This window comes from Bactrocera neohumeralis, chromosome 6, assembly GCF_024586455.1.
Source record: "Bactrocera neohumeralis isolate Rockhampton chromosome 6, APGP_CSIRO_Bneo_wtdbg2-racon-allhic-juicebox.fasta_v2, whole genome shotgun sequence".
NCBI lineage: Eukaryota > Metazoa > Arthropoda > Insecta > Diptera > Tephritidae > Bactrocera > Bactrocera neohumeralis.
The window spans coordinates 3,662,815-3,678,888 of NC_065923.1; the positions used below are offsets into that span (position 1 = coordinate 3,662,815).

General features: G+C 37.0%; 1 protein-coding gene across 2 annotated transcripts; it reads right to left on the reverse strand.

The window, feature by feature from the left end:
• Positions 1-2,340: 2,340 nt before the first annotated feature.
• Positions 2,341-3,629, reverse strand: LOC126762411 (fibrinogen C domain-containing protein 1-like). Of its 2 annotated transcripts, none has more exons than XM_050479127.1 (3): positions 3,354-3,629; positions 2,746-3,270; positions 2,341-2,673 (listed from the first exon to the last, which is right to left on the reverse strand). In XM_050479127.1, the coding sequence occupies exons 1-3, from the start codon at positions 3,563-3,565 to the stop codon at positions 2,529-2,531; spliced, it is 882 nt and encodes a 293-aa protein (XP_050335084.1). In that variant the 5' UTR covers positions 3,566-3,629; the 3' UTR covers positions 2,341-2,528. The 2 variants fall into 2 exon arrangements, with proteins under 2 accessions (XP_050335084.1, XP_050335083.1); XM_050479126.1 differs by having other exon boundaries at positions 2,746-3,285.
• Positions 3,630-16,074: the final 12,445 nt, after the last annotated feature.

A 16,074-nucleotide genomic window follows, 5' to 3' on the forward strand; every position in this document is an offset into this window, starting at 1 on the left:
AATACTTGAAGGCTTCCATTCAATTTTAACCTAATTGAGCATTCAGTTTGCACTCAAAGTCTAACATAGTAAGCAAAACCTATATGTGGACGTGTCCTTGTTAGCGACAAATTCGTATCCTCTCTTCAAGTAATTTTGCTGTGATAATGGTCGGTGTGAACCGAATTCAGCTGTTCCTTACTTGTTTTATTCATAATTTCTGTAAAGCCTAAGGGCATACATTCATTACATAATGATATAAGACTGCAATGGTTTTTTTATGCGCGTAGACATTATATAAATTGTTATGGTTTTTAGTATTATATATGATATATAAGTATATATGGAAATATGTATATATTTTTTTTTAGTATCATACATATGGTATAAATAAAAATAAAGTTTCCCCTATTAAAGATTAAATTTTTATGCCTATAAATATTTTTAAAATATTTTTTTTAATCTTTCATATTTTTTACTCTCTCAACTTTATTACATATACTATACAAGCATTCTTTTAAACACGTGACTGCCATTTTTTTCACTAAACACTGTCGACAATTAATCAACGGCCTAAACACAACAATTACAACTGACATTCGCAGTCGATTATTTAAAATTAATTAACCTTTAAGCTTTTCCGCTGTTTGCCCACTTTTTATTGTGCGCACAAACATACACAAATACTAACACACTTTGCTGTGAATGCAGTCGCCCTGCTACATCATTTGTCCGCCGCTTGCCAAGTTGATTGAGTGATATGTGTGTGGCTTGTGACGTCTGGAGCCTAAACAGTGAATGCAACTTTTCACTGCGAACTCTCCCTCGCCCCATCGCTTTCGTTAACTCCAAGTGCTGTTTGTTTGGCAAATAGTCTGTCAAAATGTGGACAGAGCGGCGATGCATAGATGGGCTTGCATGCAATTTAGCTGAGCAGTGATGCCAATTAGTGAGGCGTTTTAGTTAGTGGCAAATAATTAAATTTTAATGTGGACGCTGCTGTGACAGTGGCATTTTTTGACGGGTAAGTCTAATAAACATTTACATAGGTGATGAATTTTTCATATGGTCTCAAAATATACAATTATCATTTTGAAGTTTTGATGTGTTATATCATTAAGGTATTTTGGGAGAAGTGTATTATTTTAGGAATGCTTGCTTATGTAGTAAGATAGCATCCACATGGTGACCCTTTTGTCGCTTTACAGCGGTAAATTCTGTTTGAGTGTCACTCTACGTTCACACGAGCGACACCATTACCTGAAATAGAGTTTTCATGACATTCTTTTTCACAAAATTTTCGCAAATGTTTGTGCAGTTCGGCTAAAGGATACTTAGAGCGTCTCACATTTTGCTTACAAAGGCGTTGTCATGAATGTTGTAGAAGAATATTTAGAATGCCCGCCATTATTATATTCAAGATCATTTTTATTAATTTCATACAAAAAGTAGGTAACCAAATTCAAATTTCCGAATATATCTCATACACATACTAGTATTCATTTGATATCATTCGCTCGACCACAAAAAACCAGTTTGGGCGACAAAGGAGTCGTTGTGTGAACTGGCACTACAGAGTTCCCGCCTCCAAACACTAGGAAAACTAACTAGCAGATACTCTACTCTCACTTTTTCTCTCTGAGTATAAAAAGGTCACTCATTGCTTAACAGAATTTCAGTGAAAAGAGTATAGCCAAATTTATTGAAGATATCTCGTCAAATGAAAAAGCTTTCCATACAAGCTCTTGGTTTCGATCGTGTAGTTTGTATGGCAGCTATATGCTATAGTAATCGATAAATGAGCAGATTCTTAGGGAGAAAAGAACAAGTACAAAAATATGTATCTCAAAAGCTGAGATACGAATAGGCGTATATTCAAACGCAGGGACTTGACTAAATCGACTCAGCTCGTCATGCTGACCATTTATATAAAAATATATTTTACAGATTCCCTGACGTTTTCTTCAAGTTTTACAAAGTTCGTGGCAAATTTAGTATACACGGTTCTATACTGAACGCGGAACCATAAGTGACATATCAGGGTTTCCACTGTCGGGCCTCCGCAACATTCAATCTTGAGTTCGGTTTCTTGTCTGATCTGATCTATTGCCATTTAGCTTCAAAATATCACCGCTGAAACGACGATGTCAATACTTATAAATACTTTTATGATAACTTTACTTATAAGATAAGCCGTTCCCACGACATTCGTATATATGTAACCGGCATGGACTCGGTTTTTTACTCAAGAATTGACATCTCAACAATATTTGTCTAAATTACTGCAGGAATATTTCTGCTGCTACAACAATAACAGATAACTTTATCGGAGCACACACAACACGCCCAACAACTTGAACATCTCTCTTCATAAAAGCGAGAGCGACATCAAAAAGCATTTGCCTTTTCATCTCTCTCTAGCTCTCTTTTATTTATAGTAATAAATTTGCAGCAGATAATAACTTTTAAAGAATGTAATTAGAATCATTTTTAAGGTCATCACTTGAGCGTCGTGACGTAGAAAATTTATTGTTTGGCAAACGCATAGCTCAATACTTCAATGACAGCCGCTTCATGCAGTCCTGCGTCGGGCGTATCATCATTTGCACGAACTTCAGTGACTCATCTCTGCTTATGCCGATCCACACTACACCCTCACCGCCATTCTTTTTTGCGTAATCGCCATTCAAGTTGCTGTTAATGGACGCGCATATAAATATTATTTATTGTTCAAATATTTAGCATTATCATGTTATTACAACTCACCTCCAATAGCAACAGTTATACCACCAACCGCCACGCCACTTCTTCGCGCAATTATCATCGTCCTTTCGATCATTATCACGATCGTATGTGCTGAATTTACTGCCTTCGTGATTTTTGAAGTAATCGCTTGCATCACCTTTGTAATCGCCCACTGTTTTTAGAACGTAGCCTTCCGCCTCGCTACCCACAACGAACAGATTATATCTCGCATAGTATTTCACACCGCTGAAGCTTTCCATTCGTATGTACAGCTCGTGTTCACAGCTTGTGGTGAGCGCATGCAACTTATCGAGCCCGATCCAATAGTTACCATCCAAGTTGCCGAAACCGATCTTATAGTCCGTCCATTTCCTATAGAAGTCCACCTCAGCATTGACACGCCGCTGTATGACTGTCCAACCGCCGAAATCGGAATCCTGATCACACCACACCTCAAAGGGAGTTTCGCTGAAGCGTTCAACTTTAATCTTGTAAATGCCACTTTTAGATGTGGCGGTTGTAGCTTCCAAGCAGCTGCCGGGCATACTGGTTCTCGAAGTGCTATACAATAAAACCAAAAAGAATTTTAACTTTTTTTCGTAATTATTTATACAACAACACTTTATTACGCTGTGATCACTTGGGTGCTCTCCTTCCGGCTGTAGATTTCCTCCACACGTTTCTCGAGCTTTTCCAGCTTTTCCAGAACCCTTTTCACAATATCAATATCAACATCGCAATTGCAGTCGAGAGATTCGACGGTTAAGTCCCCTTGTCCTGCGCATAGTTTAACACCTAATATTAGGCTCACAAGCAGGGCGATACATTTTGGAAGCAACATATTTTTTCAGCAGTATTCAATGCAACCATTTGCTCCTGAGAAAGTTCAGAATAAAACTGTGCTTCCCAGAAGCTTGGGAATTTATTTGGAGCTCAAACATTTGCTGATAATACAGCACACAATGGTTAAGTTGTTGTTGTTGTTAAAAATGTTCTCATGTGTGTTTATAATATATGAGATTTTTCTGTTTTTTAGGCCGGACTTCCACGCCAGTTTGAAAACCGCGCTTTGATATCAACCTTTGGGGACTTCTCGTAAGCGCTGAGGTTCACCCAGAAACAGCTGTTTGTCAATCATAAGCAGCTGCTTTCTATCTATAGAGCCGAGAACCATCGAGTTTCACTTTGGTATGGATTTGAACACACGACCACAAAACGTTTGCTATGTACGAAGCCCGCAATGATCATCAGTGAGCCTGTTCCCATCGCAAGTGTGTGCTTGTATGTATGCGACTGCGATAAGCATAAATAAGTAGCGATGAAGAAATCGCAAGCGACGCTTACACTTAATACAGCCTTTGCCCTGAATTTTGCATACATTCCTAATCAGTAAACTACTCTGAAATGCTCTCTGGAAATTAAAAAAGAAACTGAGAAATTGCGATAACGCTGTTCCTGAGTATGGCTTTGCAGCAGCATCTTAATAATAACGGGTGTTAACAAAACATAAATAATTTGAACTTATTAATCAGAAATTGAATGACGGAAGTAAGCAGCCATATTGGGACTCAATTTGCGTTGGAGTACTTCCTTGAAATCTTTTACAAATACTCTATTAGTAGTATAATAAACTGTTAATGTTAATGCAAATAATATTATCATAATGCGACCGTTAAAATTTTCTAGCGTTGTTAAATTGCACGATCTTGTAGGCACCAAAAGTTTCCTTCAATAAATTGATCGTTTCATTGGCATGTAGCGCCGTCTTGTTGGAGCCAAAGGTCGTCCACATCAACATCCTCTAACTCAGGCATAAAACTAATTTATTATGGCTCTAGGGCGTTCCCCATTGACTGTAGCATTATAGTCGGCTTCATTTTCATTTTTTCCCTTCACCAGTGATTCCAGCAAGAGTGAGTTTCATCGCTGAACAAAATTTTCTTGTGAAAATCAGCAGCGGAGGCCACCTCGTTTTGACCCATTCACTGAACGTAAAACGCACTTAATGGTCGTTCGGCTTCCACTCATGCATTTTTAGACCCACAAACCGAAATCTTCTGCAAAGTGGATAGACACAGCTCCAATTTTTGCGCGATGTCGGCTGGACTCATCATTCAAGTAACAGCTGTCAAAAAAACCAACTCCGAAAAAAATATTGCTCCATTGAAAACCACTTGTCTAAAGTAGCAAATTTCTGTAATTCAATGGCAACGAAGTCAGCACTTCCATCCTTAGTCGCCAACAACAAGGGGGAAATCCAAAATACTTAAAAATTTTCCTTTTCTTCCCGTTTCCACGGATTTTCGACATCCAACAGAGTTGAATCTAAATCAGATCCCCAATATTGTGTTCCCTTCCAGCAGAGAGTGGAAAAGTGGTGAGGTAGACACGAGCGTAGGGTAAAGCATCTAAACGGATGGCTCCAAACTAGAAAACCGAATGGGAGGTAGTGTCTTCTCTGCAAAACTAGATACCAAAATCGTCTTCCATCTACGTTCTTAAAAGGAATCTGCCACAATAAGGAATATATCTATATACATGTAAAAATAACCAGACGACTTTAAGATCACTAGAGCATCTTAGGGTTTTATCAAAGTTAATGAAAGAATGACTTGATCTCTTAGTGGACCTGCGGTGGACATAGCGATATCCCAGCAAACCCGGGACAGGCACTACCCTACTATTAGACTACGGAAAAGAGGGAATTTGTGTACCTCTGGCAACTTGCAGATATCCAATTGACAAATATGTTATAAATTTAGCTGAGTCTCTGTGAAGTCAATCCCCGGATTGCTCAACACGCTGGAAAACGTGGCATGAATGGAATAGTTATCGCACATGCCGACAAAATTTAAAAGGAATGATATAAGAACGCTGGTAGGAGAACTAACAGGACTAGGAACGCTTTACAATGAACAAACATCTTCTATGCGATTGTAAAGCTCTATATAAGAAACGAATCGCAACTATCGGCAGAGGGTTTCTTGACACGACACGAAGGATGAACTTCGTCAGAAGCACGGGGTAAAGCTTATAGAGGGAGGGACTTTAGTCCCGGTGGTATCACAATGGGCCTACTAAAAGCCTAAGTGCATCGTGAGACAGCCAATCTACCTACTTACCTATGCTAAAAGAGAGTTTCCTAAATGAAATTATATAAATTTATGATAGACTTCTGCTGAAGATATTTGTCTGACCAGTGAACTTGCCGTTTCTAGGTGTTACAAACATTGTGGTAAACTCAATAAACCTTTTCCCAGTAAAAATTAAATTAAAATATTATTCCTTTTTTTTCGGAATCGTCTAACTTTAAAAATCACCAACTTATCGAACCGCCCCCATATATTTTCATTTTCTAATTTTCAAAATTTAGTTACTCAAAACCAAAATATTCAAATTCCAGCAAGCAAACCAAATTAAAATTAGTTTTGCTTTCAAAACACCACTGACATCATAATTCTATTTGTTGTTGCTATTCGCTGCTTCCATTTTTAGTACAAAGAACATACCCACATACATACGCCTGGGTGCTTACTTGAGAGAACGTGCATGGTTAAGCAACATGTTATCAACTGGGCATTACATAATGACCTAAACAGGCAACCAGCACGTAAGTACCCATGTGTATGAAGGTGTATGTCGGTACATAACTTTGCATATATATGTGTGGGTGAATTTCTTAAGCAAAGTCTCTTTCACTTTCCATGGCAGCGAGGCAGCGGCCAAACAATGTCCTGCGTGGCCTCTACATTGCTGCAAGTATTCATAGAGTGAAGTATGTACACAAACAACAAAAAAAGAACAACAACAAAAACAATAGACAACCAAAAAACATTTTTCATTATTGTGGAAGCAACTTAATTACTCCAGACGTTGGCCAACGCCAAGCTCTCTGGCTGCGGTCGGTATCGACCTGAGCCAGCAACAACAATGTCACCAAAGCCGTGTTTGCCGGTATGCGCTGCAACACGGTCAACACAGCGCCCCGGAGGCTGCCACAGCATTGGCCGTGTGCCTTGATTGTGTTTGCTTATCGGCGGCCGAGCCAATATCTTTAGGAATTTCGTTGCTTGCAATTAGCGGCGGCACACACACACACCACATTTACATAACACACAGAAGAGCGGAGATTTCTAGGTGTTTGTGCTCTTATCGCTGTATGTTTGTATATGTGTGTGTAATTGTGTTTTGTTGCAGCTTCTTTAGCAGCATTGTTTAGCTGTCGGTAATTAGCTGTTAACATTTAACGTGTTTCCTTGCTGCTTATTTGCCTGCTGCGCAATGTGGCATATATGGCAAGTGCCTCAAGTGTGTGGTAAGTGTGACAAGGCAATGCGGAAGAGCTTGGACCGCAGGTTTGTTTGCAAATACCTAAAGTACCTGTTTGTATGTAAGTAAGTATGCCCGCAGTAAGAAAGTAAGAAAAAATGTTGCAAGTTACTCTTTTGAAAAAGCTGAAAAAACTCTTTGGTTGCCAGACATTCCTTTGAAATAATAAATCACAGATTTAGGTTTTGCATTTCCGCAATTTTTCATGCCCAACAGGCACATTTCACTCCTCAATTTTGTCCAAAATTTGCGGAGATACTGTACTTTTTACTGTGGCCTTAGGTAATTAGGAGCTCTATATGAGCGATCTTCTTTTTTTAGTGGCAAGACACTTCAAAAATAAATTTTTATGTGAGAGATCCCAAGCCGTCGCCGGAGATAAAGTTTAAACGCTTAAGCATATAAGATTTAATTAACGGTATAACCAAAATTTAGAAGAGTGGCACTATATACAGATTACTTAACTTTGGCTGCACTGAGGCTAAGCCCTATATGATTACCGAAGTCGGAAATCGGACCAGTAATAGTTGATATTCGATTTTGCTACTTCTTTTAGCCACATTTTTTCATAAAAACAAGCTTCAAGTCGAATTAAAGTTACTTACTAAGAAATAAGATTTTCATCGGTCACTTTCTATGACAGCTATAAGTATTCCGATATCGACCGTTCCGACAAATGAACAGTTTCTTTGGGAAATTCCTAATCAATATCTCAAAACCTGAGTTATCAGTTAGCACATATACAGAGGGACGGACAGATAAACGGACTTATACTTATATATACTTAGTATACTTTATAGGGTCTTCGATGTTACCTTCTAGCTATTACAAACAACGCTAACAACAAGTTCTACTTAAATTCTGTTACAATAGTAATAAAAACGATTTTCACTTTCGTTGACTTGCATATAAATATTCTACTTTTCGCTAGTTTAACAGCAAAAACGGAGATTTCTTTATTTTCATGGTCCAAGATCAATTTTAAGCTATCACCGGCTGTTAGTTAATACTCGTAAGTGTGAGTGATGCGCTAATCGCTGCCATTTGCAACCTTTATTTTTCAGTTGCAAGAAACAACAACAACAATGGCAGTTTTTGCAGCAATGCAATGAACCCAGCGACTAACTGTTGAAAGAAGAGCCAACAAAACATACTCGCGAACTAACACATATGTGGGCACATACATATACATACATATGTCTACCTCATTTGTTGATGTGTGTCTCTGGGTGAATGCACCGCTATCTTAGACCTTACCAACTCTTATTTTCATCTGCCGAACAGTATTTGCGTTCGCTCCAAGGCCAAAAGTTCGGAAAAATTTACGACTTTCCACAAATCACGACGGCTACTGGCTTTCTGCCCAGCTGTCTGTCGGTGCATTGGCTTGTCTTTCTCACTGATAATTCGCTCGTTGGAATACTCCGACTCTGGCATGATGATGGACATCCTCACGAATTGCTTCCACTTGGAGCGTTAAGGACCCAACATGTTACTTTCGGGGTATGGGTGTACTACAACCAGCGGTGTTGTTGACCGAATCTCTGCTTGTTTTGGTTGATAATATTCACGAAAATTACTGCGTTGGCGGGGTAAGTAGTAAGCGATTTCGATCCACTAAATATTGAGTGCATTTGTGATGGTGATGGCACAGTGCTTCACAATTGATGAATGCTGAAGAACTGAAGATAAAGATGAGGAAAGTGTGTAATGATAATGATAACGATGAAGATAAAGATAAAGATAAAGATAAAGATAAAGATAAAGATAAAGATAAAGATAAAGATAAAGATAAAGATAAAGATAAAGATAAAGATAAAGATAAAGATAAAGATAAAGATAAAGATAAAGATAAAGATAAAGATAAAGATAAAGATAAAGATAAAGATAAAGATAAAGATAAAGATAAAGATAAAGATAAAGATAAAGATAAAGATAAAGATAAAGATAAAGATAAAGATAAAGATAAAGATAAAGATAAAGATAAAGATAAAGATAAAGATAAAGATAAAGATAAAGATAAAGATAAAGATAAAGATAAAGATAAAGATAAAGATAAAGATAAAGATAAAGATAAAGATAAAGATAAAGATAAAGATAAAGATAAAGATAAAGATAAAGATAAAGATAAAGATAAAGATAAAGATAAAGATAAAGATAAAGATAAAGATAAAGATAAAGATAAAGATAAAGATAAAGATAAAGATAAAGATAAAGATAAAGATAAAGATAAAGATAAAGATAAAGATAAAGATAAGGTTAAAGAACTTTATATTTTTCCCAAATAACTGAGCACTGAATTAAAGTTGTAAGGTTATGATTTTTTTTTTTTTGAAAAATCTAAAATAAGCACAGCAGTGATTAAAACAATTTAATTGTTAGTCAAACAGGTCAATTGGTTGTTGCTGCTAGACAAAAACGCGCTTCTGTGACCTCCAAAAATTCAAAATGTTAAACGCCTCCACAGCATCCAGCCATTAATGCACCGGAAAAATAAAAACAAAAAATCGATTCCACAAAACTATAACAATTGAGCCATTTCGCAAACATCCCCACTCACTTGTAGACAATGGCCACTTGTTGCACGTACGTGTATTTACTTTTCAAATTACCGGTTGTAAACAACAATTGAAATTTTCGGGTAATTGCATTGTCAACACCTTTCAATTGTTCACTTGTTGTGCAAAGCTTAATATGCATGGAGCATGCAGTATGCCGCGCGAAGCTGTTATTGTTATTGTTACTGCTTCAACTATTATTAATGTTGTTGTTGTTGTTGTTGTTGTTAGTGTAGACGATTGCTGTTGCTGCTGTTTGACATTTGTGTGAAATGCAATTCGCTTATTGCACCAACAACACAGAGTTCAATTGCAATGCATCATGATGTTTTTGTTATTGCTTTTGCTGTTTTTGTAACGTCTGAAATTTCGGTATGTGTGTGTGCGTTTCCCAGTTTGTCGTTTTTATTTGCTTTGTTGCCACTTTGTTTTTATCCGTTCGTTTTACTATTTTCATTTTTATTTTTGTTGCACTTTCGCGTTTTGACATCCTACCCACTTAATAATTACCATGTTGCACACGGCGTGCACTTCAGCGGCGGTGCCACCTGGTTGTATGCACTTAACACCTTTTATGAGATAATTGTTGCAACCGAAAACAAATTATTTCAAGGCTAGTGTGGTTGTTGTTGTTTTAATAGTGGTTGCACGTAATTTACAAATTGCATCTTCATCAAGCGAAACGAGATGGGTTCATGTTATTCCAAGGCAGAAAAGCAACAACATCTTGTAATATGTTTTTGTGGGTCAAGCCAGGTTTGTGTCTTAAGTTTTTTATTTGCGAACAAAATTTGGAATATGGCATAAGGGAGCGTGTTGCTGTGTAGCCAGTATTAAAAGCTGATGTTGAAAAGTTGTGATATTGTTTATTTTTACTGAGCCTATACTTATTATAATTTAGACATTTTCTTAAAATATAATCTAAAACAAATCAGCTATGTTAGACTAGTGCAGAAGCCTTTTAAAATTAGAAAAAAAAGTTCATAGATGATTGAAGCTCATTGGAAACATAAGATAAAATAAAAAAAAATTAAGGGAAACAATTTTTACGGGTGATCTGAGAGAGATCAGAGAGAGATCGGGAAAAGGAAAGATAGGGTCGTGGCTGAATTTTTAAGATTAAGGAGTGGTTTATCTCCATTTTCTGCGAAACTACGTGTTCTATAAAAAAAGTTATATCGCACGGTTGTAGGTAATGAAAATATCCATCACTTTCGCATAGTATCTAAATAGATGTCAAGAATTCACTTCACCGACTTTTTTTTCTTTTTATTTTTATCTGGTATAAAATTAAAATTTTTTCAGGTAATTTGGTAGAAACCTTCGTATGAACCGAAAATACTAACGTATTTTTTTTATTTAAATATTTATTATTTCCCAGAACACAATTTTCAATCAAAAAATCTCAAGTCAAAATATCAAACATATAAACATTACTATGGTACTATGACCTCAGGAAATACAAAAAAAATATTAAGTTAAATCCATCATTCACCGCTAGCGTTTGAGGTGGATACTTATCTTTTCGCTCCTGTTAAACCAATTGATGGGCTTGGTTTTAATTTTGCATTTTGTGACTTTGAACGACTCAACAATCAGCTCTTTGAAATAAAATGGGATGATTTACTATCGGGACTTGATACAGCTAATAGTTTCTCCATTTTTAAGAAATCAATCCAGGAATTTTGACATTATAATATCCCACTCAAACACATACAACCATATAAGTTGCTTTGGTACACTAAGGACCTTAAACCTCTAAAAAATCTTAGAAATAAATGTTATAGAAAATGCTCTTCAACTAAATCTCATGTTTCCTTTGTTCAATATCAGCCTACACAAAACTGTTTAAAGAATTGGATAAGTTCCTCTATAAAAGGTTTATTAATAATACGGAGTCTACAATTAAGTCGAACCCTAAGTTCTTTTGGAACTTTGTAAAATCTAAAAGAGCGTGTTTGGCCATTCCCTCTGCTTTACGCTGGGGTGATAAGTCGGCATGCACTCCGGTCGAAATCTCCAATTTGTTCGCTGAATTTTTCAAATCGAACTATGTTCACGATGATCCTGGTACTAGTTCCACTTTTTTAGCTGATAACTTCCCATCCATAAATTTTGGCTCACTGTGTCTTTCACAGGACGATATTGCCAAGGCTATTTGTGACATTAAGTCTTCGTCCAAATTGGATTTTACGGGCTTCCGCCCGTATTTATAAAAAATTGTACTGCCTTATTATATCCTCTCATGCTTATCTTCAATAAGTCTCTCGCCACCGGGGGACTGGAAATTGACACGCATTACCCCTATTCATAAAGGTGGTAGAAAGGATGATGTCTCCAATTACAGGCCTATTTCTAAATTATTTTTTGCAGTAAAATCAATAATTAATGTCAATCAGCATGGGTTTGTCCCTGGGCACTCCACTGTGTCAAACTTAGCACTTTTTAGCGATTATTGTATGTCTGCATTCTCCGCTGGACTTCAGGTAGATTGTGTCTACACAGATTTCTCTAAAGCCTTTGATAAAGTATCACACAATATTCTAATTAAAAAATTATCATCTCTAGGATTTCACTCGGCCTTCTTGAAGTGGATTAAATCATATCTGCAAAACAGACGATGCGTAGTCACTGTCGATGGAATCTGATTCATTCATTGCGTCTTCGGGAGTCCCACAAGTCTTGGGTCCACTTCTCTTTGTGCTGTTTATCAATGACATCTCCTGTTGCTTCTCTTTCGCCAACTTTCTGTTATATGCAGATGACTTAAAATTTTTTGTATTAATCAATAACACACAAGATGTACTCAAACTTCAATGTGATTTTGATACATTTCATAATTGGTGCCTGAAATCGTAGCTTTTTCTGAATGTAGATAAATGCTCACAGATCTCCTATGGTAGGGGACCTTACCTTCTAGCTACAGTATTTCTAATTGCGTCCTAAAATGCGTTACTGAAATCAAAGATCTTGGGGTAATCTTTGACAACAGATTTTCTTTCAGTAATCACATCAACTATATAACTTCAAAATCTTTTTCTGTACTTGGCTTTGTCCGTCGAAATTCTACAAATTTTTCCGACCCCTACACGTTAAAATTACTGTACACATGTTTTGTAGGTCCATTTTGGAGTATGAAAATTTATTTGGAGACCATATTGCATATCGTCAATTAACAGGATCGAGCGTGTAAAGATCTTTCTTAAATATGCTCCCCGCTCCTTAAAGTTTGTTGACCCAACACCATCGTATACATCGCGTTTATTGCTTTTTCATCTTAAATCACTGGAAAATCGAAGGTCCGTTCTCTCACTTTCATTTGTCTACAATATAATTAACGGGGAAATTGACTGTCCCTACTTATTAGGGAAACTTAACTTCAATATTCCCCAGCGTTGTCTCAGATCCATTTCGCCTTTTTATTACAAAAAGGAAAGAGGGCTATGCGGGAGTTTAACACGATTTCCGAGAAAGTTCTACTTGATTTTTCTCACTCTAGGGTATCCTGCATTAATACCCTCAATTCTGTTTTTTAGTTTAAGTTATCTACTCATGTTATTGTAATTTAATTATTTTAGAATGCTAATATGCATCCTAGTTTTTCATTAGTCTGTAAGAATCATTATTCATAGACTTAACTAAATAAATAAATGAGTTAAAAATATAAAGAAGAAAACTGCTAGCCTGTGGCTTTTTCTCTGCGTACATATCCACAAGGGTGTTTTCCGTTGAGATCTCTGCATTACCTCTTGCTTCAAGCCATTAGACTACAAGTATACATATATATATGCTACTGTGACCAAATTGAAAGGTGAGTTTTTAATTTATACTTGGCATGTTTTTCGAATCGGTAAATTTTTTTTCTGTAAGTTGGTAGTACTGTTAGTGACATCTATGCAAAATTTATAAAATATTTATTAATATTTGAGATACGCATGGTTTTGTGAGGCTCTGAAGTGAATTCTTCGATTGTTACTATATCTGAATTTATTGAACAAAAAAGTGCGATAATACACCATCTCATACAACATTGGTTATTCGTGATCATTTCGTCACATTTTCAACCAATATCGTGCCGCAAAAACCGCATTCAACTGATTTACCTTCGTGTAACTTCTGGCTATTCAGCAAATTCACTTGACCACTTCGAGGACTTCGAGTTTTGACTCAATTGAGGATATAAAAGCTAAATCGAAGAAGGCTCTGACGGCCATCAAAACGGAGGATGTTTCCAAGTGCTATGATGACTGGAAAATTCATTGGCATAAATGTATTGCAGCGGGAGAGGACTACTTAGAAGAAGATGAAGTGGACAAAATTCACCTTTCAATTTGATCATAGTAGTAAGTATTTATGGACAATTTTGTTTTTCTTTGGGGAAAACACAAAAATATTGAACAGGAATTATTTCAACTAAATTTTATGAGAAATAATGAAGATTTCGCTGAAGGATTTAGCATGAAGGCAAAATACGAATTGAAACGTTGTGTTTGAACTTAGAACTCAACTCAGTAGGCACTGTGATCCTGTAGCACTAATCTGACATGCATGGCATCTTCAGGTATAAAGTTTTGCAAGTAAAGTCGCTTAGTTTTTGTTATGTCATATTCGTACATGCGTTTCCAATTCAATTCACTCCCAATACAGTCTCGGCTCGAAAAAAATTCATTAATCAAAAAAGTACTTTCGACGCGGTGCATATTCCCCAACAGCGATTTGGAAGCGCCCTTTTGTAAGACTCCCTAGGATATAATTGATGAATTCCCTAACCTTTAATATATGGCGTTACTTTATCGATCAGCTTTTTAATAATATGCCACAAAGCTAACTACAAATATAAAATAACCGTTTATATATTTCTTTTTGCTGCAAGTCACACAAACAAGCTTCATGACAAGCATATTTGCCTGCAGGCAAGGTCATTCTGCGGCAATCGTCACAGTCAAGCAGGCAGCCAAGTGCCGCGTGCCAGTTGCCAAGTCAAATGTGTGCAAGAGGAGAGAGGAGAGTGCAGAGTACAAGCTTGGATTAATTGGAGTATGTGCGCATGCCAACATGTATGTATGTATATATGTATGTGTGTGGGCTGCAAAATGCAGTTGTCAGTCTAAATGAAAATATTATTACTTTTGATTGGTTTATGCAATCGAGTGCGCACTCACACACACACACACATGAACATGCATATTTTCCGGCTGGTGAGGTTTATGCTGCCGTTAAAACCAGCGAAATGAGGAAGCACTCGCCATGCCGGAGCGTTGACGCAATAAAAGTTGCGCTTAGAAAGAAAAATAGTCGCGGCTAAGCAAGCGAACGCGACGCTGTTGACCACTTAAATAATTGACTCGGTTGCAAGAAAGCGAAACGACAACAACAACAACAGCAATTGCCATTGCTTTCTTTCATTACATATTTATTCATTTATTTGCTTACTTTTCACGCAGTCACAGCTGACAACAGCAACAACAAAACCGATAACAATAAGCACGTTAATTGCAGCCGAGTTGAGGTACAAATTGTCGTCTTACTTTCTACCAACAACAACAACGGCGCCGACAGCACATCCAGACCTATTGTCTACTTAATGCCGTCACAACAACTACAGCATGGTACATGGTTGTTTTTGCTATTGTTGTGACTAAGCTCGCGCTTAATATGGGCAAAATCACGGCACATTGACATTGAAATCGACATTTTCGCTAATTATGCGCTTGTACTGAGCACCACAATGTTGCCACATAGCTCAGCTTGTGTGTGAATGTGTGTGCTCACCGTTATTAGTTGTTGGTGATTTTGTCAAATAGTTATTTGCTTTTATTTATTTCGTTAGTTTTTTTTTTTATTTTCGCTTTGTGACGCGCTTTGTTGCATGCCGCCACCTTGACAGCTGGGCAGTTGCGCATTGTGCGCTCATGACGACAGCGATGAATGATAAAAGGAAGCAAATTGCCGTTGGAATTGTCCAGATAGCGGTATGAAATGCAGCGAAAAATCTCTCGAATAAAAATCATTAACGCGCTTTATTGCTTATGCGCGTACATACAAACACAAACAACATATGCCTGCCTATATATGTATATACATATGTTTAAATATATTTCTTCGTGTGTGTGTGTGTTGAATTTGTCAGAGCAGTGCATTGCACTTTGTAATCAATTAACGCTCACGAATATTTTGATTGCTTTTCTGCTAATAGCAGCAGCGTTAGCAATGTTTTTGTTGTTGTTTTTATAGTTGTTGAAGGCGCATGCACCTTTCGTATTTGATGAATGTGAACGCACACGTCGCTGCATGCCAGGACCCAAGCCGGGCAGACAAATTGCCGGTCGAAGCCGCAGCCATGTGTAGTATGCCACCCAAGTTGTGGCAGGCAGCGTTGTTCGAGGAATGAATGAAATTTTTCGGGTTTTGGTATTAAAGTTTATTATAAAATAACAGCAGCTTTAAATCTAATATACCAAAA